Here is a 22,305-nt window from a genome sequence, read left to right as displayed (position 1 = left end):
ACCTGAGAGACAACAACGGAACTCACACAACAGAAGAAGCTCCAGCAGCCCTTGGGTTGCATCTTTTCAGCAGAGGAGACTCATTCCCGCTGCATGCTGTGCCTTATTGCCACAGCTGAACCTTCAGTTTCCACAGAGCGCTTTTTTTTAATTATTATTCAATAATTAATTAGACAGCTTTTCCTCCTCCAAACTTGTATATGCCTTTACTTTTCTAAAGATCACTGCAAGGAATAACATCAATGACAGCTCCAAGAACAGGGAGCCATGTCCAATTAGCGCATACGCGCTGTTTGCAGTCTTCCTTTTCTTCTTAAAGGAATCTATAAGCTGCAGTTTCAAAACACCAAGTATGTCTTTCTGCATGTGCATTGGAGTAGTGATCTTAGTTTAGTTTTTAAACACCATAGATTGCTTAACCCTATCCATTAAACCAGATCACCTGGCGTTCATATCACACCTCCAGCACACCTTCTTTTTGCCTACCTTTTTAATGACAGACTTCAATAAAAAATGAGGCTAAGCCAAAACTACCTCATGGAAACTATTTCCATTAGCCAAAAGGGAAACTCTTGCTGTTTCACTCCCACATAGAAATACGCCTCTGCCAGCTGTTATGAAAACATAACCAGTCTTATCTTTATTTATTCTCAACATGAAACCTTAGAATGATGTTACAATGTTTTTGATTTAAAAATAAAATAAAATAAAATCAAAGCTCTGCATTTTCCTGATGTTCCCAAAACAAAAACTTCTTTTTCAAGTTTATTTTATAAATACCCACATGTAATTCACCTTCCAATACAAGACAGTACCAAATATCTTAAGAGTAGATTTGAAATGGATTTCAAATCCTTATATAGGCATTTATTAGATCCCTTAAGAATGGTTTTGAAAGAAACCTTATCTTTATCCATTGGTAGATAAACAAATTCAGAGTCCCAAACTAGAAATGTTTGTTTTCAAGAAACTTCACAAACAGTTTTGGTAATAAGCATGTGAAATACTCTTAGCTTAACCAGTGAACAACTCTATATATATGCACACTCAAATATGACATAAAAAAGGGAATTCAACACACCAAGAACAAGAAGGAAATTCAAAACAACTGATATGGATTTCATTTCTTTGGATACTCAGCTGCCCTTGACACGTGACTTGCTTTGACTACCACTTGCCAGCCTGCATCATGCCTGGAGACCACAGAATACAGAAACCCACCTGCACGTGAGGCTGATGCACCAGTCCTGCCATAAGCGCTCCTTGGGATACGACACAATTTGGAAAGGACTCAATCACTCTAGTAAAACAATTACTTACTCTTTGTTTGTATTCCATGGTAAAAAAAAATAATAAAGTTACTTGAGCTCTTTAGAGCCAACATCATAGTCCAGGACATCTCCTGCTCCTTGATTAGAAGGGATTGAGAATAACAACAGCAAAGCTCTATACCTGTTTAGGCAAATATACCCTGGGGTATATTTGTAGTGACAGCTGCCAACATTTATATGTTCATAAAATACAATCCAAGACAATTAACCAGGTGCTAAGTATGTTCCTATCTGCTTACACCCAAGCTAATGTCTTGCTTTCACGTGCAGACACACCACTTCTGACAGCAGCTCTGACTGGATGGCACAGCCACTGAAGGCATCCAGTACTCAAGAGGACAGCTCACGCTGGCTTGCAGACTTTGGGCTTGCTCAGAAGAACAGTATCCCATGCAGTCAGTCTACAGCATCCAGCTGGTCCCTAGCACTTTTAAGCAAATTACCAAACTAGTTAGTTGGTTTAACAAACCTCAGACTACAAAGGATTTTGAGATGAGACGGGATTCCAATTAAATTAGAAACCTCCGCAGATAATTACTGACCCTCAGAAGAAGGCTGTTTTTCTCTAATCCTTAAAGATGCTTCTCATGTTTCAGATGAATTAGAGAACAAGACCTTAATAGGGAACAATTTTAGTTACAGAAGAGCTTAGTAAGTTAAAGGATACATCCCCATTGCAAAGAAAAGGCATGATTGTCACCTATATTGTTTAACCTAACTGCTATGCATTAATAGTGAAGCTTCATCATGTGTAGGCAACAATTATACACATTCTTCATGACCACTGGGCAGATACACTATTGGCCAGCACACGTTATAACTTACTTTTTCACTGCTTTTTTAACCTACATGAAGTAAGTCCAGAAAACCCAAATGAATGGGCACATTCAACGGTTATTTCAAGCCTTTGCATGTCTACCCAGTGGTAGAGAAAGGACGGATCAGGTATGGTTCATGGTAACACCTCATTCCCCCTTCCATTTACCCTCTTGGACCATGCAAGCTTCCTGCTGCAAGAGCTGTGATGCTGGTAGTACACAAAACAGATGCCTTAAAGTTGTTTTACTTCCATCTAGAAAACAACAGCAGCTGAAGCATGGATATACCTGAAAGGAGCGTTGGTCTGAAAGGCTGCCTTAAAGGTAACTGACTCTTTGGGGAAATAAAGCCTTGGAAGATGTCATATTCCTCACCAAAGGGAATAGTAATCACAACCTAAATGTTCTTCATGGGAGATGTTTTGAAAGCAGAGAAAGAAAAGAATGAAGATGGTGTGCCTGAACAGTGTGTACACCTGGGGAGATGTCACAGGTAGTGCTTCCCAAAGATTCACCTTTTTCCCCCCTGAAAAACCAGCATGAGCAAAAATGGGAATGTTTATCTCTTGGTAGGCACAGGTGGCAATTTGTGCCTCATGGGAACATGCTGAGAATAAGTATTTACTCCTTTTTAAACAAAACAAAAGAATCTCAAGGGAAAGTCAATTAACACTGTCCCCTCCAATAAATTAAAATGTAATTAGAACTACAAAGTAGCTGAACTTAAAAAAACTGGTTCTGCTGCAAAGAGAGGCACATAAACATGATTAGACTTTTCTACCCACATTAACACTATTTTCTATTCCTTCTTATGGAAAAGCACAATGCTGAAGTTTTGCACTGAAAACCGTGTACTAAATGTGTCAGGTGGCCAAGTGTACATACACTTAGCGTTTACTGAGGTTGCATTCACTAAAATGAACTCAACCACCATTAATGTAGTTGCTTTACTATTTGAGTTTGATGCCAAGTCACAGTTCAACAACACTGAACACATTATTTGGAAGATGTATTGTCAAATAAGAAATCTTTACTTAAGCTTTAGGGCAGCTCATTAGTTCAGCCAAAAGACATTAAGTCTTTTAATTCTTCCTCAAAAGTTCAGGATTTCCCATAGGTTTCCCTAACTGCATCAGTCACCATTACAAATGAATCCACATAGGGAGAAAAATCAAAGTTAATTTAGCATGGATTGTTGGATCTTTTTTATTTTTCTTTTTTTTTTAAATTCATCGATTAATCGTTCAGAAGATGAGTGGAAGTTATTCTGGCAGGTGACACAGGAAATATATGGGGAGGGGGGGAACACAGAGCACACGCTACAATGCAATCAATGAATCCAGCTGAACCATCCTAGCTCACAATTTGCCAAGTCAAGTGTGAAACATAACATCAACATGCTGTAGTGTGTGCTTTGAGGCACTAACTTTTTCCCCCCCCAGCTCTCCTTTGGAAGCATTCTGAAACACTTTGAACCTTAAATCAATCTCCCGTTGTGTGACCTCTTTAACTCCTGCTGACTATGTGACCCTCGAGAGAGAAGGGTCAGTGGAATTATGCACTGCAGTCCATGAACACAGCTGCAGACATCAGTACCAAAAAGGCAGGGCTAGGGGAAGGAAAAAAAAAAAAAAAAAAGAGCTCAAAAGAAAATCTCTTGCCAAACAAGAAAGATGCAAAGCATTTGCCACAGCTCTATTACTGGCTCCCTCAACAGCCACAATAATGAAATGAATGACTTGAAAAAAAGCTTTCTAAAAAAACGGGTTTTTTTAAGCTCTGAATGAAAAAAAAAAATTAACTCTCCACCCATATTCTATGTTTTCTCGTTTGTTTAAAGGCCATATTCCCAAGGTAGCAGATGAACATATCTGCATATCAGGAGTCACAAAACTGTGCAGAGGTGCAGTGAAGTATAGTCTGTACAATTAAATTGCTACATGTGCACAAATACACAGAGGATCTCTTTGGGGAGCTATGGCAACCCCTAGTCCACCAAGCTGTGATTCCTCCTTTGTCCCTACTTTTCTTTGCTCTTCTAGTCCTTCCCGACTTGGACAAGCAGAAGAATAAACAGAAGTATTAATGAGGTCGGGATTGGACCTGCAACAAAGGAGCCTGGAAAAGCAAAGAGACCTACTCACAAGCTTGAATTTGGAGATATTCTAAAGGAAACAAACTCTTCAGTAGAGCCGTACAACAGTGATGAATGGGATATAGGCAGCATGAGCCTGGGATACAAAGTCTTGCCTAGGAAACCAGGGTTAGAGTGCCCATAGTGCCATTGAATCACTTGCTGGAGCACTGTCACAACTGACCTTTAATTCGGATGCTTCGTGTCTTTTCGTCCAGCTGAAATAATTAAGGCCTGATTTTCAAATTTTTTGAGCAACCCCAGCTCACAGTCATGTTCTCACTGGAGCGCTGCACTGGCCAAACATTCGGAAATTGCTCGTAAGTATTTAAAAATAGCAAGACTACTATCCAAATGTCAAACTGTATGTACATCTTTTTCTACCCTCATCAAGCTTTGAAAGCCTTTCAGGCCCTCTGTGAGGGTTATTAATGCTTATGAAGTCCTCTGGCATCCTCAAACGGACAGCCTAGTAGAACTGCAAAGCATTCCCTCTTTTCATGTTCACATTTAGCCTCAGGGAGAATGGCCCACTCATGTAGTGTAATGTATATTGACATTTAGACCAAAAATGGCATGGACTGATATTAAAAAACAGTAGAATTTTTCACTTCATACAAGTCTGAACTATGTTTTTTGCATAATTTTTTCAAATGGCATTTGCACAGAAGTTTATGCTGTAACAATGAGTCTTTTCTCTTTCAATTTTGGGTCACATTTAACTTCCCCTCTCGATCAATATGTTATAAGAAAATCAACCCCAAACCAAAAGGAATCATACTTCATTACTGATTGCGGGGGAAGATTATTAACAGAAAACACCTTTTTCCCCTTCTGAACCTGGGAGAATGCTACCTGTCTTTTCCACAAAGGGGATGTCAATTTGTATTTCTGAAATAAATGAAATGTCAAATATATACACGTGTAAACACAAATATGTACCTGCCTTTTCACTCTCTTGAAATCTAAATTATGTAAAAGAGAAACTCAAACATCTCCATTCCAATAGTAGTGAAGACCCCTCACCTCCCTTTCACCTCCGCTTTTCAGTCACTTAAATCTGGCTTCTTTCTAATCTTTCTGAAGTCTTTGACAGCAACAGATTCGGTAAGATCCCTACAGACAAGTTTACGTGCACACTCGGAGAAGAAAAGCAAAACCCTGTTCACCAAGTCCACCTAAACAGCCTTGAGGCCATTGCTAGAAATACAAAATCCCTTTAAAACAGAGAAAGAGACTGACTCATCCTCCAGCCTTTTTTTTTAATGAACCACAGGGCAGTTCACAGAGTTGCCATAACAGTTTGTATTTTTTTTCCCCCTGACTTCTCAATGGTCATGACACACACCAAGATGCTGGCGACTCCCTGCTCCTCCAAGGTGAGGACATTGCCATGTATTCTAGTTGCCACTGCTCACTGCCAGCTGCTATTGCTCCTGCTGTATTGTTTAAGTAGTGTATTAAATGTTACCATTCAAAAAATGTAATTTAGCACATGCTTTAAAAAAATTCTGCCTCACTCCTCTGACAGCCAATTGGTCTTGATGACAAGGAGCAGTTCTCCTACAACAGCTGCCTTAGTTTAATCCAAAGAACACCGATAGAGCAGAATCAAAGCAAAATATATTCTTTGAGGAGATGTGTTGCTCTCCAGGTTTAATCCTAATTCTGACCTGAATTGTGTTAGCAGTTAGAGGCAAACTGCTCAGACATCTTTTGCACGTGAGAAGACACCGACCATAGTATTTTGAGGCAGCAAGGAGCCTGAAGTGCAGTGATCTGCTTTTATTATTGTACTGATATATCAATACTGTAATTATGAAACTTAATTTGGCTTCTCCCTGTCCTCAGTCTGTCTCCATACCGTTTTCTGTTCTATTTCCTCTCATCTCTGCATTTCCTGCTAAATGCATGCAGCATCCACAAAATTATACCATGTCTCACAGCCTTTGGAACAAGAATGTTGTAGAAAAGAATGAACATTTACAAAAAAAGACTTAGCAAAAGCTAACTTTGAAGCTATCAACCTTACTTCTTTTATACCACTGTACATCATTTGTATCAACTGACCTGCTTAAGCCCAAGAATACATCCCTGGAGGACAGCTAACAGCAAACCTTGTAAGACAGAGGGGACAAAACTACCACTACTTCCCCATGCATGACTCTGAACAGTAGTTTGAAAAAGCCTCCTGTACCAGGGTTACTTTATGCCGTGTCAAAGCTATGCTGGGAACTGACCTGCTTAAGCCCAAGAATACATCCGTGGAGACAGCTGACAGCAAACCTTGTAAGACAGAGGGGACCAAACTACCACTACTTCTCCATGCACGACTCTGAATAGTAATTTGAAAAAGCCTCCTGTGCCAGGGTTACTCTATGCCATGTCAAAGCTATGCTGGAGAATTTGCACTCCCAGTTACAGGAGAAAATGAGCCAGCTCCTGATGATATGGTACGATGGATGCTACTGAGATGCTGAATTGCATCCCCTTGCATTTGCAGCCCAGATGTTTCCCCAAAACAGTGCACCAGTGGCCTGATCTCACCCTGAGCCTTCTTTCCTGCCCCCAGACTCTCAGGACGCACTGTAGGTGTTTAGGGTTTCTTGGCCACCTAGAAGGTCTGGTGTGGGTTGGAAAGTCAGATAGGCTCCCACCCTGCTGTAGTCCTTCCTCATATGATAGCACGGTTACTCTCACTTCAGCAGAGAACTCCAGAGCAGCAATGGATATTTTATTAAACAGCCCCAAATCTACAGTAGTAGATGGAATTACAAGACCTTTCAATTATTAACAGTACATGTGACTAAAACAAATTAAATAGAACTACACCTAAAATTCTTCCCAAGCTTTGCCTCTAGCTGGTAGCACTGAGTATTTTTACTAAGGAAATGGCAGTCACTGGTGGCCTTGAAGGCACTTGTCTGAATTTATCTAAGAGAGGAACTAATTTGTGGCAGCTCTACTAAAAATCTCTAAACAGCAACAGTCAAGAAACAAACTGAACAGCTCAGCAGTCACTGGCCATTAAAATCATAGCCAGGGTCCTTTGCTAGTATCAGCTGGGAAGGAGAAAGCTTCCTCCCTTTGCTTGCAGTTCAAACACCAAAACCCTAAATAGGCACATCAGTGATTAAAAACTAGAATGCTAGATTCAGGCAGGCTGAGGCAGAACAGACCCAGACTATATGAACATGCCACCAAAATCTCTGGTTCAAAAAGGAATTAAATGAAGGACAGGAAGACAGAAACTGAACTTGAGCAGATGGCTCAGGGAAGTGCCTTTCCCTCTCTCAGCACACAGCAGTGCAAACCTGCCTACCCTCAGCTGCTGCACAGCACCTCGCTTGGACATTTTCTAAAGGCAGCAACACTCTACACCGGAATTCATACAGAGAAATGCCAGCTCCAACGTTGGGCTCTATCTAATTCAGCTCAAATAAGAAATGCTGTTCCAAAAGGAAAGGATGGCTTTAATCAGGTAGAAGCCTAAGCACTGTTTCCAAAGCCATTAAGTATATTAAGGGTCTATGGTGTTTTGTTTTAGCATAAGTCTGCAGAGGAAACAACTAGCAAACACTGAGTATTTTGGTTATTTCTCATGACTAAGAGTGCATTTCCAAATACATACTTTCCCCAGAACACTTGATTCGGTTTCTCAAGGTCAGTACAATATCACAGAGCAGTTTTTAAAAACAAACAAACAATAAAGAGCCCCTTACCTGTGGCAGAGTGAAGACTCTCCAAGCTCCAGTATCTGGACAGGACACCTCTCATCCCACCACCGCCACACACCACCCCACTGCTGTCCGAATCCGAACCCGGTGAGAGCCCAGAGCTTCCACTGCTACTGCAGTTTTCTCCACTGTGTGCCCCACTGGACTCACTGGGGCACTGCTGGGTCCTCATGCAGGCAGGTAAGAGGGAGAGCCAGGGGCTCTGCTCTGCTGGGGGAGGAAATGGGCAAAGCTCTGTGTGGCTGCTCCCAGGGCAGTGGTACCTGGCAGCGCTGTCTGAGCACTGAGCTGGATTCCTATCCTCCTCTCCGCTTGTCTCGATGCATCCTGACATCATAGGGGTCCACTAAGGAGGCTCCCTCTGTGGCAGCTCAGCTGCTCTCAGCCACAGCTTCTAGCAGCTGATTTTTGTTAAAGCCGATTTCAAGGCATTAAAAAAAGCAAGGGTGGGACAGAGATCCTTCCTCCTGATTTAGCTCAACTGTCAGATTAAAAATAAATAAGTGGGAATAGTAGAATTTCATGCATTTTAAAAATGCCCAAGTGAGAGAGACCTTGTGTTATCTGCTTCCCCTGAGAACTCCAAAAGGACTTAACATACAAACTAATCATGTTCAGAACTGGCTGCGGCTGCTGCTATTAAAAAACTATTTTTGTAAGTCCTCAGAAAAAGAATTCAAAATTAAATCAAAGCCAGAAAAAAACAGATTGAGATATGGGGAGGCTGCAGCTGGGAGCTTTGAAAAATCATTTAGCATCCACTCCCAGACTGTAAACCTGGGGCGGTCCCTATTTCAGTGTGTGATCTTTGTAAAAGACCTCAGTCCCAAGTGAAACAGCATCACTAACTACCTTTTAATTAGAAAGCTTTATATTCTCATTACCTAACATGTGATCCAGTGCATCCCTATAAAAAGAAACCTGAAAGAATACTAATTTCCCACGAATGCAAAAATACCTGTACTGTTTACAAACAGCTTTGAGACACCACAGAGGTTTTATGATAAAGGACATTTCCAGACTGCCAGTCTGCTAAAACACCTGCCTTATAATGGTAGATTTCTCCAACTATCAAAATAATTTAAGAGTAGCCACATGTGTGTTTAGGCACCCAAACCCAAACTAGGAGCATAATGTCACACAAGATTTGAAAATGCTTGTTTTACCATTTCTTTGTGAGGTAATTTTGTACAAAGTAAATAAAGCCACATTATTACATGTCCATCACACCTTGCTCTGACAGAGAGATCCCTTTGACTTTGCCTCATTACCTGCGCAATAGCAGGGTTATTTCACTAAGACTTGTGTTTTACTGAGTGTCTCCTAAGAGAAAAACCTTTGCCCTCTGTCACTGCAGGTTACTACAAAGCATCCAACAGTGCTGGACCAACTTTTGAGTCCTTAAATATTCCAGCTATTCTTTACAAGAAAGGTCTTTGCAGTAATAGGAAAACTAACATTTCTACAGTGGCCCATAACAAAAAAAATTCCTTCAATTGTCTTCTGAATGTAGATACTTAGACCAAAATATTTTTCTCTAATACCTCCCAACAGAGAAATGGAAATTCTTCAATTGTCTTCTGAATGTAGATACTTAGATGAAAATATTTTTCTCTAATGCCTCCCAACAGAGAAATGGAAATTCAGGTTTTAAACTGGAAGAAAGAAGATTTAGATTAGATACTAGAGAGAAATTCTTTACTCTGAGGGTGGTGAGGCACTGGAACAGGTTGCTCAGGGAAGTCATCAATGCCCCATCCTTGGAAGTGTTCCAAGACCAGGCTGGATGGGGCTTTGAGCAACCTGCTCTAGTGGGAGGTGTCCCTGCCCATGGCAGGGGGGTTAGAACTAGAGGATCTTTAAAGTCCCTTCCAACCTGAACCATTCTATGATTCTAAATGTGTTCTCAATTTGACTGCATTAGACCCACTCTTCTGCATTGATCAGGGCCTCCTAGAACTGCCTGCAGTAACGTATAAATGGAGGGAAACCATTCTTGATCACAATAATGGGGGTGAAGATAAGTTAAGCATTAACAACAAAGCTGTTCTGCGCATGTGGAGCACTGGGTGTTGACAAGGGGAAGGGACAGTGCAGCTCTTCAGACACAAAAGGTGTTAAGGAGAGGCTACAATTCAGCCCTAATTATGCTACCCCTGCTCCTAGAAATCCATGCTTGGTACACGAGAAGTAAGTAAACTCCACGTAGCTGTATCTCTCCTTGACCGAGCTCCTAAACCCAACATTATTCACAGAGGCTCTGTAGCAACTGCCCTTTCCTGGGAGATCTCTGCCCTGAACCTGCTTAAATCACTCCATCTGTTCCTCTGCGAACCCTCCCACTCTCTGGACTGAATGATCTTGGCAAATACCAAGAGATGTTTACTCAGTGCCAGAGACAATAGTGCTGTAATCCCAGCTCAAGGTGCTACAGAGCTATGAATATTATGCGTATGTACTGGATAGGCATTTTCTAACAGAATAGAAAGAGAGGAAAAATACACCAAAGCCAGGTTGTGGAAAGCACAATATTGTATCAGAGTTCAAAACTGCAACCCATCACAGAGGGGTTCCACCTGACTACAGATATTTTTTTTTTTTGTTCAATTTACATAGCAATTTTCTTCTGTGACACTAGAGAGAGAAGTTAGCAAAAGCTGCTCTAGCAGCAACTGAGTCCAACTACAGACTAAGGACTTCGCTGTGCAGCCTGCTCAAGGTAGCCAAGGTAGCCCAAGTCTCGGGCAGCCTGATCCTAAATATCTGCTGGATATTTTAGTCTCCATTGGGTTCTCCTCTAGTCTTGTATCTTTGAACAGTTATTGCCAGAATCGTTCAGATTTTGGTAAGATCTTCTTCTTCACCCTTTGTCCCATGGAAAGTTTTTATTAGTATGCTAAATCTTTCACCCCAGTAGCTAATACGTACAATCCCACTCAACTTACTAAGACAAATTTTCAGAAACTTGGCCATCACTTGGCCCAGACATTAAGGTTGGATGAAAATCTTTGAGTGAACACATGTTATTAAAGACCTCACAGAGCGCAAATATTTATGGCTGTAATTGAAAAGAATCAAGACTGACATAGTGGGTTTAATCTTTCTGTGATTCAGAGACAAAATGAAAAATACAGTAGGCAACATAATTGCTTTTTAGCCACTAAATCCAATGGTACTTCCATGAGGATGGAATGGACATTTCGCACTACAGCTACAATGATACACTTCTGAGGACTTGCATACCACTTTTTCCTGCGTCCCTTCAAAAACTAAAATGACAAAAATGGAATAAATAGCTCGGCTTGTTATTTTGCTGAACTACAGGGCTACTAAATATTTATAAGACATATTGAAGTCCTGTTATTAAGCTAATATTTTCCCTCTCGAACAGATTTCTCCAGTGGCTGTCAAACATCTTCACATTAACTGTTGCCAAGTGTGAGCTTAACAGCCCATCTATAGCTGGGAAAAGAAGATGAAAGTTGGCCACATGATGTTGAGTAAACAAACAGTCCCTTTGCCTCTGAGAAATACTTTCCGCTACACCAGTGAGGCCAAAGGATAGCTCAGTATCACTAAGTGGTCACTGTTTTCCAGACAATCCACAAAACATTCAGACTTTGAGAATTTAGTGCTTATGCCAGATTTCCGAGGCCACCAGTATGTTCATCATTAGTACACATCAGTCAGAACGAATTCATGCCTCTTTGGTTGGCATAACCAACACCAGCACTGTGGTGGAACTCCTAGGCATCTCCTGTAGATATCTGGCAGCAGGAAATTTAAAGATCTGAGGCTGTTTAAATCCGACAAGAAACAGGGAAAATTGCCAAAAAGATTCAGTCTGCATTTAAATAATGTTTTTCAATAATACAAGTTTAAGATCTGTTATAGCACAGCTACAAATCTGATCTTGTAATAAGACTATTTACAAGTTCCTTCCTCTCTGAGGATATGACAAAGCCTGAAGGTTTATGTTTGTATGTGTGACCCTATCCAAAAGTTTCACAGATTCTCTAAGAGGTAGGATGGGGTGAAACATCTGGGAGAAAGTAAATGAGGGGAGGGACAAGAAGAGAAAAGTCTCTAGCTGAGAAGCACAGAAAGCAGCAAGCAGGGACTTCAAGGGACTACACCTCCAACTCTCAGACAATTACCCATGTCTGTCTGTCACTTGTCACCTTGTGATTGCCTCCTGCCGAAAAGTTCCTAAGGAAAAGCTCAGAGATTGCAGCATCTCCCCAGACAGTTACCTCTGCTCTAGACCTGTGGGCTATTAGACCCCATGCCCAGAACTGCTCGTCTCTTCACTTCAGCCCAAGTCATGGCTCCATTCTCACAGCTGCATCCACTGTCCATCAAACAGCTTCCCAGTCACATCCCCAATTTTGGGCAATGTCTTCAAGTTACAAATAAACAGATATCAGACTCAGGAGAGGCAGGGAAGGAGAGGATAAGTAAGATAGCCTAAAGACAAACACAACACACTGGTCCGCTGTTTTAACCCAAAGCCTTGTTATCCTACCACTGCTCTCTCCAGTACGTTTTAGGCCGTTCCCTCTCACCCCTCTCCTGGGTCAAATGTTCTCTCAAGATCTTCAGAGGGTTCCCAAAAGCAAAAAAATCATTCCCATATCCACATTAGGGAAGTGACTTATTTCCTACCCTGGTCTTTCACTCTAGCTCAGCCAACTCACACATTGCAGTAAACCAGGCAGTAAGGAACAGGTACATGCTGTGAGGTACAAATGAAGACATGGGCATAACCAGACAACTAAAGGGGAAAGACACTTGATATTCATCAATGCTACCTGCCAAAGTGTGCAATGAAGCCAATAAGGTCCTGCCAAAATGTTCAAACACTTCTGATATTTGAACAAGATAGTTAACCTTGCTCATCTTGGGAGCTCATGTATGTGAGAGTGTGTGCACACGTGTGTTAATGGGGGTGTTCAACCTCCATCCTTCTCAGGAGGAAGCTCAAGACTCATTCAATCTTTGCTGAATATAGAGATTAGCACTATCTCAGCTGCTCTTTATTTTGCAGATGTTAGAGCCACCTACTGGTTCTTTACAGTTTTCTCAAGTGTCTTTGGACAGAAGAGATGGAAGGAAGGCGGTCTGCAAAACTTGATCAGTGACCAAGAGCACCACAGTATGCCTGATCCCAACTGCTGAGATATCCAAATGACAGGTTTGAGCCTGCCTCATTTCTCCCAGCATGAAATAAAGGCAGAGAGAACAACGTGTCAGTGCTCTAGTGCCAGTGACTGGTCAGAGGAAGCTAACGAGCACAGCAGACACAGCATTAAAATGAATCTCTTCTCCCAGCACTCCTAGTGTGCTCTAGTTGGAAACAGGCAGCCTCACCTGAAATAATAAGGCTGTGTCCCCAGGTAATGGGTAGGTGCACGACAGGGTCTTTTATGACTAAAACACAGGCTAGGATCATCAATACAAGTAGTTGTAGCTTTAGAGTTAGCAACCTTAAAATTATAGTAAATTGACTAATATTTACTTTTATATTTATTTTAAATGATCTATAGCTCTGTCAAAAGCAACAGGTATCACAACAAAGCTGTACAAGAATCAAACAGGGCATTCTGCTACACTGCTCCTGCCTCTAGGACATTCCCAATCCTAAAACGGATCCAGCAATTTAGGAGTACTGCTTCAGTAATTTCCAGTTTTCTTCCCAGCCACATCCTCCCACAGGAAGGACACATGCACATTCTTATCACCCCCAAAACGCTTCACATAAAGCCCACAAGCAGCAGCTAATAGAGTTGGCTGTGGCAGAAGCATTACAGTGCTTCCTCTGTTCATCAGTTTGCTCTCCCACCGGCATGTTTGTAGTGGTGGAGAAAGGGTTCTGCTGCATTTAACTTGTTTTGCTACATTTACACAGAAGTTCCTGAGGTCCTGGCTTAGGTCATAGCATGAAGTTCACTTGTACCTACCTCAGGGACATTGCGTGAGTCGTAGATGATTCATTCAGATTTCATGCCCCCTTTCTAGATAGCATATAAACACCTATGGCACTGCCAACTGGTCTATCTCCATTTACTACCCCTATTCATTTTCCAGAATTCATATATATATTTTTAACTCCCTAAGGTCCCAATTGGTAACTGTCATGACTTTTGTATCAGCTGTGACTCAGAATGTACTTCTATGACAGTGGCACTTAGGGATTTCATCTAACGTCACAGATGCACAGGCAACTTGACAATGATGGGTTTCCATCTGGGATTTCCTAGGAGTAAAGCTGCAGCTTTTTTAATTTAGCCAGGGAGCTGGTCCTGAGTGTTAGAGCAACACCAGGTGCTTGTGACAGCAAGTGATCAAAGCCCTCAGTGCTGAGAGAGCAGAGGCAGGGCTCTTGACACCATGATAATAAGTAGTTTGTTTTCTTATTTCCAGATGAAATCTTATGACTCTATGCATGAGTTGTACAAAGTGTCAGAAAGCAAACCAGTGTTGCTTGACAAAATATTATGACCATTCAACTCTGATGTAATTAGCACAATGTTATGGTCCCTTAATTAGGTAATTCCAGCAGTGTTTAATCGATGGTACAAAGAGACTTTCTGAGGCAGAAATGGCAGCTTGGCACCCAACTGTGGTTGGCTTTTCCTGGCTAGATTCCTAACCACCAAACAACTCTGCTGCAGTCTGCTTTTCTTATCCCACCCCAAAGTGCTACGATAGAGATATCTCAGTGTTTGGGCAGGCACTGTCAGATGGAGAATTTAAAAACCTGGCAAAGATATGTCTCACTGTTTAATAATCTGTGTGACTTACATTTTAATTCTGAGAAAGTGTCAGTCACTGGAAATGAAGCAGACATGATATTTCATGCACATTCCTCATGGAAATACAGTGTACTTGTTCTTTAAGATGATTTATTTAAAGTACTGGAAACTTCTACCTCTAGAGGCTCATTTAGTCACTTTAGTGCCTAATTAGCAACTTGAGAGGAACCTCACCATACCTACTGTAGTGCTCTCCAGGAAACACAAGGCAGAGAGTCAGTTTCATGTGCGGAAACCTAATTCAAGAGTGCAATATATGACATCATCCTAGGTGAGACAGAGCTCTCATGAGACAACATGGTGTTTCTACATCAAGCACACTATCAATGCCATTAGTGATCTTTTCTTCACTAAAAAGCTGACCACTGCCTTTAAGCAGTACCTGGTTATTTGCTCAGGGAGAAACCAAACCAGAATAGGAAAAGCACATGAAATAACTCTGGAGCAGATTTCTGCTCAGACATGGATGCAGCGTTCCACATAAATAGGTTAGAATACCTATCACATAGTTTCCCTATTCAATGACCCAGAGCTTAATTCTCTTATAATTCATGTCCAACTAAAAGTAGGGTACACACCAGGAGAGGAGATGCGCCGTTTCCAGCCCACGCAGTCTAAGCCTGCCGGAGTGCTCTGGGAAAATGGATGCAGTTTCAGTGGTAGGATGTCAAAGGCAACAGCAGATGTGATGGATGGGCTTATTCCAGCCTGCAACAAGAGAGGGAAAATTAAGACAACAAACATTAAACTTAGATGTCCTAGAGGACAAAATACAGCATTCATCACGGAGTACCTCTTTCCACCTCTGATGCTTGCTTATGTAAGTAAGTAGTACGTTAGCAGACACATGCAGATGATTTTGGCTTGAGAGGTTAGAAAAGGGTGAAAGGCAGGGAAAACTGCAAGATAATAAGAACAGAAGTGGGTAACAGGGTACTGGGCTGATACTTCACATACTGCCAATACTGCCACGTATACCTACATTCACAGAAAGTTAAAGTTTCACTCATTCCTATGAAGTGCATCTAGTGGAAGGGGGAAGCATGTCATCCCCTCAGCTACAGAACTGTTTCCTACAACTTTATGACTAATAATTCCTGTAAATAAAGCTTTTCCCCTCAAAGATTTATTGTTACTAGTCCCCACCCATATAGGATGTGAATAACACAGCATTCCTCTCTTCAGTTAAAGGTACAAATAGGGTCCCTCGCTCTGTTCCCTACCTGGCTGATTGAATTTACAAATCTTACAGAACTTTATGAAACTGAAAACTCTATACTATTGCCAGATCTCATTGAATTAATAACTTCGCTGGTTTAAGGGGAAAAACATACAGATACATACACACAGCTCATGACCTCTAATGCCTTAGTAAGTTGAGCTTAAAATAAACAAAAATACAAGATTTTTTGTTTAAGAAATCACACAATCAAACAAACCACTGTCATAAGATACTCCATCCACCCACAGACTAATGCACTCTCTCATGCAGACATTCACTTGAAGTTTTAAAAAGAAATTAGAAATCTATCAACAAAATCCAAAACATAAACAAGGCTGTTCTCCTTTTCTGTGTCAAATCCAATATTCTGCCAATCTTCCCATACCAAGAAACTTTCAACGGTTCCTGTCTCCTCTCATCCACCCCAAAATAATGTCTGCTTGATATAAGGAAACGAGGCCAACATATCTGTCCTTCACTGAACCAAGGATTTGGGACAGTGAGCTCCAGTATCTAGGATCTTTTCTTCTCCCCACCAGCACAAACTATGTCCCACGAGCATAAAGGCTGCTGACTAGCCTTGATGCTGAAGCCTTTTCCTTAGAAGATGGCAATTAGTCAAGACATCCTTCCAAAACTAAATGGCAAACTAAACCCATGGAATAGCCACACATTGCCCAAAGAGCTGGGAGTGCTGCTGCTCTGTGCCTGGTTTGCTTTATTCTTCCTGGACTTCCCTAAACCAAAAAGAATATAGCCAATACTTTGGCACAAATCATCATCTCCTGAGGGATACCATGAACCCTGTTCAAATTAACCTGAGCGCTGCCTGTTTGTCTAGAAAAGTCACAGTAAAAGCCCAGTGGGAGCACATGCTCTTCCAGTGACAATGAAATCAAGCAAAACAGGCAACTTACTGAGCTACAGCTCTGAAAATGCCAAGGGTAAAGTCTAGGTTATTTACATGAGAGGTGATAGAAAGCATTATTGTTCTGTTTAAGACTAGGAAGTAGAACATTGCCTCAGGGCTGTTTCAAGGAAAACTGCAAGCTTCATCCTTACTAATCTCCAGGACATCAGAGCAAATCTCAGGTACAGGCATAATTTGTTTTTTAGAGCATGGAAGCCAGGCCTGTACAACCTGAAGTCAGGAGAGGAAGCATTTTCAGAGATGTTAGTAATACGTGGGCAGGGTTTTCCCCAACCTACAAGAGAGCGGAGCAGAAACGAGGGACCAGAACATAGTAAAGACCCCATCTTCTACACTTCTGCTATAGGTTCAAGGGGGTTATTTCTATGCACAGCAATTCAGTCCCTGGGAGAGACATTTACCCCTATTGTGTCCCTGTGCTTTGACAGATACATAACAGGGGGAGACTTATCTCCTTCAATCCCCTCTCCAAAGTGTGTTCCTTACCCTCTTGAAGTGTATCTGAGGTGCCCACAGTGCTCACAACCCTGGTAGCACACAGCAAAACTTAACGTTCTCTTATTTCAGATTGGGTAAAATTTGATTTCCAGGAGTCATATTCAGGACAATAAGCTAAAGATCTATTTTTCACTGCTTCTCATTTCTCTTTCAAAATAAAAGGGAGAGCTTTTTCTGCACTATACCCCCTCTGGGTATAGTCCCCTGATGGGCCTTTTAGGAATCTCTCTAATTTGGCAGTGCAAAACTGTGCTCTAACAAATGCATGTAGAAGCCATGTCTGTGCTTCTATCACTGTGCACTGGAGAGGCATCAGGCTTAACAGTCAGGTTTTAACTTTTTGTCAAAATAGGAAAGAGCAGGATGGGAGCAGACAGGCAGTTCAGAGACATCACTAACACAATTCCTGCAAAAATAATTCCCCAAACAAAGCCTATTGCCATTACAGCATTATATGTATCAGTGGTTTGAGGCATCGTCTCTGCTCCAGCTAGGGAATTTAGACTGCATTAAAAATAAGAGGACCCCAGGCTACACTGTGAAACCCATCACCACGTGAAGGGCAAAGTCTACAGCCAAGCAAAAGAAAATAAATTCATCCATAGCCATATGAGTTTCTTTTCTTCCACTTTGGGGGGGGGTGTGCTATGTTCAAAAGCTTGCCATACCCAATTAAATGCTAGCACTTTAAGGTACAAGATCAGAAGCTGCTCAGCTTGTTACTGGCAGCATTTCATTACAAGGGACAGCTGGGTCAAGCTTTGGGTCCAGCTCTAGGGATTTACACAAACTGTTCCCATTTAAAGTAGATGAGCAGCTTACTGGACCTAAGCAAAACAAAGACCAGTATATAGAATTGTTTAGTACTGGTATTTCAATTGGTTATTTTTTTTAATTTAAAGGTAGCTTCTTGACTGTTCATCCATTTCCCTCAATCTCAACTGCCAGCCTTCAGAATTAATACAATACTAATTTGTGTATGTTGTTCTCAATGATAGAGTAGTATCAGAAGTAAGCACCAGAAAAAAATCAAGAATTCCTCCCTGGTCTGACTTATGAAGCTGTTTCCACGGTATTGCAGCCTTACATCACCTTTTATTCTGACCTGATCTTGACTTAACACAATACAACTTGTCATAACTGAAACCACACATCCCAAGGCACCCGTGTGTCAGAAAACATCAGACTTGCAATTTCACATCTCCAAAGCCCCATACAGTTGCCTTGTTCCAATCACAGAAACAAAACAGACACTCAACATCTTACAAAGCTTCTTTTGTGAGAATTTATTTCTCCTTATAAAAAGGGATTTAGCGTCCTTCTAGAAGTGCCTTCAAACACTGCAGCTTGTGACAGCACTCCCACCACACTTCGGAGTATGAATAAGCCAGCATTATTACAGCAATAGAGCATTGCAAAGACAGAATAAAACACAATAGGAAAAAGAAACCACGTGATGACTATTATAAATAAAAAGTACAGGCCAAGAAATGCAGTTATATGGGCATACAGGAAACAGCCTTTGAATCCCAACAGTTCTCTCAATAAAACTTAGCATTGTGCTCCGTAGCCAGAATTGGCCTGCCCACAAAGATAAAAAGCATCAATAGCCTGCACAACACACTTAAATTAACAAAAACAGTATAAAATTATGATTCTAAAACAGATATACTTACACGTTACTAAATATCTTCCACTCACCTTCACTACCAAAAGAAGAATGAACCAGAAAACTAACTCAGGCCCGTAACCCTCCCACCCCCCACAGGTGATGTTAAGGGAGGGCAGGAGGCAGCTGCAAATCATTACACAGCTGATGACAATTAGGGGTAAGTTTGCATCAGAAGATAAGGGTGGAACTGTTTAAAGGAGAAACTCTTTTCTAGCAGCATCAAAATATGCAGTAAATCAGTAAAACAGTCAGTACTGAAGCTGTGTCATCTGATGGCTCCAGGGGAAGCTATTGAGATAACTGGTTGCTCCTCTTAGAGGCACTAATGGTCTCAGGGCTGGCCAACGTACCCTGCAGCATGGGCTAGATTTCCACCACTATCTGTGCTTGTCAAGGAATTGTAAGAAATATTTTTAGCATGTTTTCCTGGCTTCTTTTTATCACTGAGCCTATGTAAACCAGGGGTTAATTTTCCCCAGCTTGTTGCATGCCCATATACTCAGAACTCTGAACAAGGTAGAAAAGTAACACAATTAACTTTTTAAATTTTTTTAAACTTTACATACAAGTGCCTCAGGAGAATTGCTCATTGCCTCCAAAAATTAGGCAGTAGTGGGGCTGGGCCAGGGAAGCATCCTCACTGAACTTAAGTAGGCATCACATCACAGAGCCATACCCAGCACTCATCCAAGCATCAACTGGCAATGTTTTGAAGACTTTTAGCCCCTTTTCTTGAGGAGGGGAGAGCAGTGTCCAGTTTTTCAGAAACAGAGTTCCTGGAGTTGACCTGGATTTCTGTCTCAAGTGTCCGTCAGCTTTGATGGCAGGCTCTCTCAGACAGACAGGTACAAGGCAGCAGGTTTATTCCCAGCGAGCCATAGTGGACAAGCTGAGCTGTGTCAGGGGAATGTTTCTCCCTCACCAGCCACAGAACTACTTGTGCACATAAGCTGAAGCACATGCTGAAGTGGTGACCAGGGCCTCAGGTCCCCTCAAACATTGTCATTTTGATGCAAAAGCAACCAGAAACAGGCAACCAGGACAATAGAGAGAAAGGGAAACAAATGCAGATAACAGACCAAAGCAAAACCCTTAGGAAAGCTTTTATTTGAGTATCTGCTACTTGATTTCAAGCTTGCTCAGTAGCTTCCTCCATATTATCATTAGATTCTGCATGGAATGTCCCTCTATCTCATGTCCTTTTTCCTCAGTAGTTCTTTTTTTTTATGTATGAAGGCTAAATTTGGCTCTTGGATACAGATTGATGGCTCACCCTGAAGGGAACAGACCTTAGCTCTGGATCCAAGAGTAACAGATGCCATCAGTGTGAGTCACAACAGCCACAAAGTTTGCCACAAGCAATCATAGCTGATCTAGAAGTCTCCCCCAGTGGAAAGGAGAATACTAATAGCTAAAACTCCAATGCCAATGTTCTCTCGAGCACTTCACAGCAGGAATTTGCCTCAATAGGAAGAGTGGAGTTGGCCTCAGATACAGGGGAAATCTAATTTAGAAGTCATTTTTAAAAGTTATATAGCAATGCCATGGGGCACAGAATGAGATTTTGTCAGTTTAATTTATATTGATTTAAGGCAACTTTGATTTGCTCCCTGCTCTCACTATCTTTCATCTCACAGAGCAATCTGATGCTCTCGCATCCTATTGTCCAAGATGGCACAGGGCAGGAACTGCTCACTTACAGCAACTAAAAATCTCACCACCTTCAGAGATCATCACTTACGGACCAGGTTAGTGTTTGATCAGTCTCCGCGGATTTTGAGGCCCAAAGAAAAGCAGACAGAACTGGTACCAGACAAAGTGCAAGGACAGACATATGATGACAGTAGAAAGAAGCAGCCGGAGCAGAGAGGAAGGCAGTGCCAGAGAACGAGGAGGACAGTGTATGGTTTCTTACTTTTAACTGGTCCTCTGGGAGGTGCCGCAATTGAATCCCTCTCTCTGGCTGTGTCTCCTTCTCTAGCTTCCTTTTTTGGTTCCTCTCCATCCAAACATCATCGAAGCTGAAGCACTTATAGAGGGGTTTAGGTCTCTTCCTCCTCCTCTCTGGAATCTCCTTGGCTTTTTCATCTGGAGCAAGGAAGGAAAGCCTCCAGGCTTTGCTTTCCAGGGTGGAGATAGGGTGTGGGGATGGTGGAACCTGGGGGGGCCTTCTTTTGCGATGGGGAACCCATTTCTCATTTGGCCTCTTTTCAGGTGGCGTTTGACATTGCTGTTTAGACTCCTGTTTTACAAACAGCAGGTGAAAACACAGCGTTTGTTGGCTGGAAATTTTGTTTGCTTCAAATCAGGTTGAAGAGAAGATGGTAAAGCTCAGTTATTTAGCCCCAGATCTATTCAGAAGAAAATACTTTCCTAAGAGCACTGACTGGCCAAAACCAGGCTGTCTACTCACTCAGCCTTCTCCATAGGTTTAGAGGTACTCCACCCCGAAGCAGCAGCACTGCCATCATTTCAGAGTGTAACGTACACTCCCTCTGCACAGGACAATGCCCTTTTTGCCCTCATTCTAGATGGCATATTACAATAACATTACTACTGGGATTTAGGTCACTCTGTCTGTATAATATTATTTACAAAGACAGACAGTGTCTCTGAAAATAGAATAATAACCAGTCTTGTCTGTCTGTGCTTTTCCAACTGCATTTCAGTTATACAATGTGAAAAGGCTTCCCAGATGCCTGCAGGTCTGATATATTAAGCCTTGTGCTTCCTGATGTGCTCTTTGTGCTATCCATTTTATTTGCTTGATGTTGGGCCGAGAGCGAGAAATTGCACCGCTTTGCACTTCACTCTCATTTGCTTTTAACGAATGGTTGCACAAAATTACAGCTTTTATACTGGAACAACTTGAAATTAAGTGTGCCCTGAGGCACCTACCTACCACTCCAGGTAGCATCAGTGTTAGAATCATATTAAGGTGGAAGATAACAACATTGAGGAATGAATGATCTCAGGGGTCTCCTTTCGTGCTAAGAAAATCATGTGTCCTGACAATAGCATCTCTCCAGTTTCTCACAGTTCATTTGGAGAACCCAAATATAACAACCCTTAAACCACTGCAGGCACTTCCTATCTACTCTCAATTAACCAACAACCCCAGATCAATTCTTCTTTGCCACTGGCAAG

At 41.7% G+C, this 22,305-nt stretch overlaps 1 protein-coding gene across 1 annotated transcript in view; it reads right to left on the bottom strand.

Annotated features, from left to right (window-relative positions):
- ARHGEF4 (Rho guanine nucleotide exchange factor 4) overlaps nt 1–22,305 on the bottom strand; it is a 230,653-nt gene that overhangs the window by 96,827 nt on the left and 111,521 nt on the right. The window contains 2 exon segments of the mRNA XM_014941530.1: nt 15,414–15,543; nt 21,074–21,400. Of these exon segments, the coding sequence (XP_014797016.1) occupies nt 15,414–15,543; nt 21,074–21,400 (457 nt within the window).

This window comes from Calidris pugnax, unplaced genomic scaffold, assembly GCF_001431845.1.
Source record: "Calidris pugnax isolate Ruff unplaced genomic scaffold, ASM143184v1 scaffold117, whole genome shotgun sequence".
Classification (NCBI taxonomy): domain Eukaryota; kingdom Metazoa; phylum Chordata; class Aves; order Charadriiformes; family Scolopacidae; genus Calidris; species Calidris pugnax.
The sequence above is the reverse complement of the archived record's forward strand: the minus strand, read 5'-3'. Positions and strand labels throughout refer to the sequence as shown.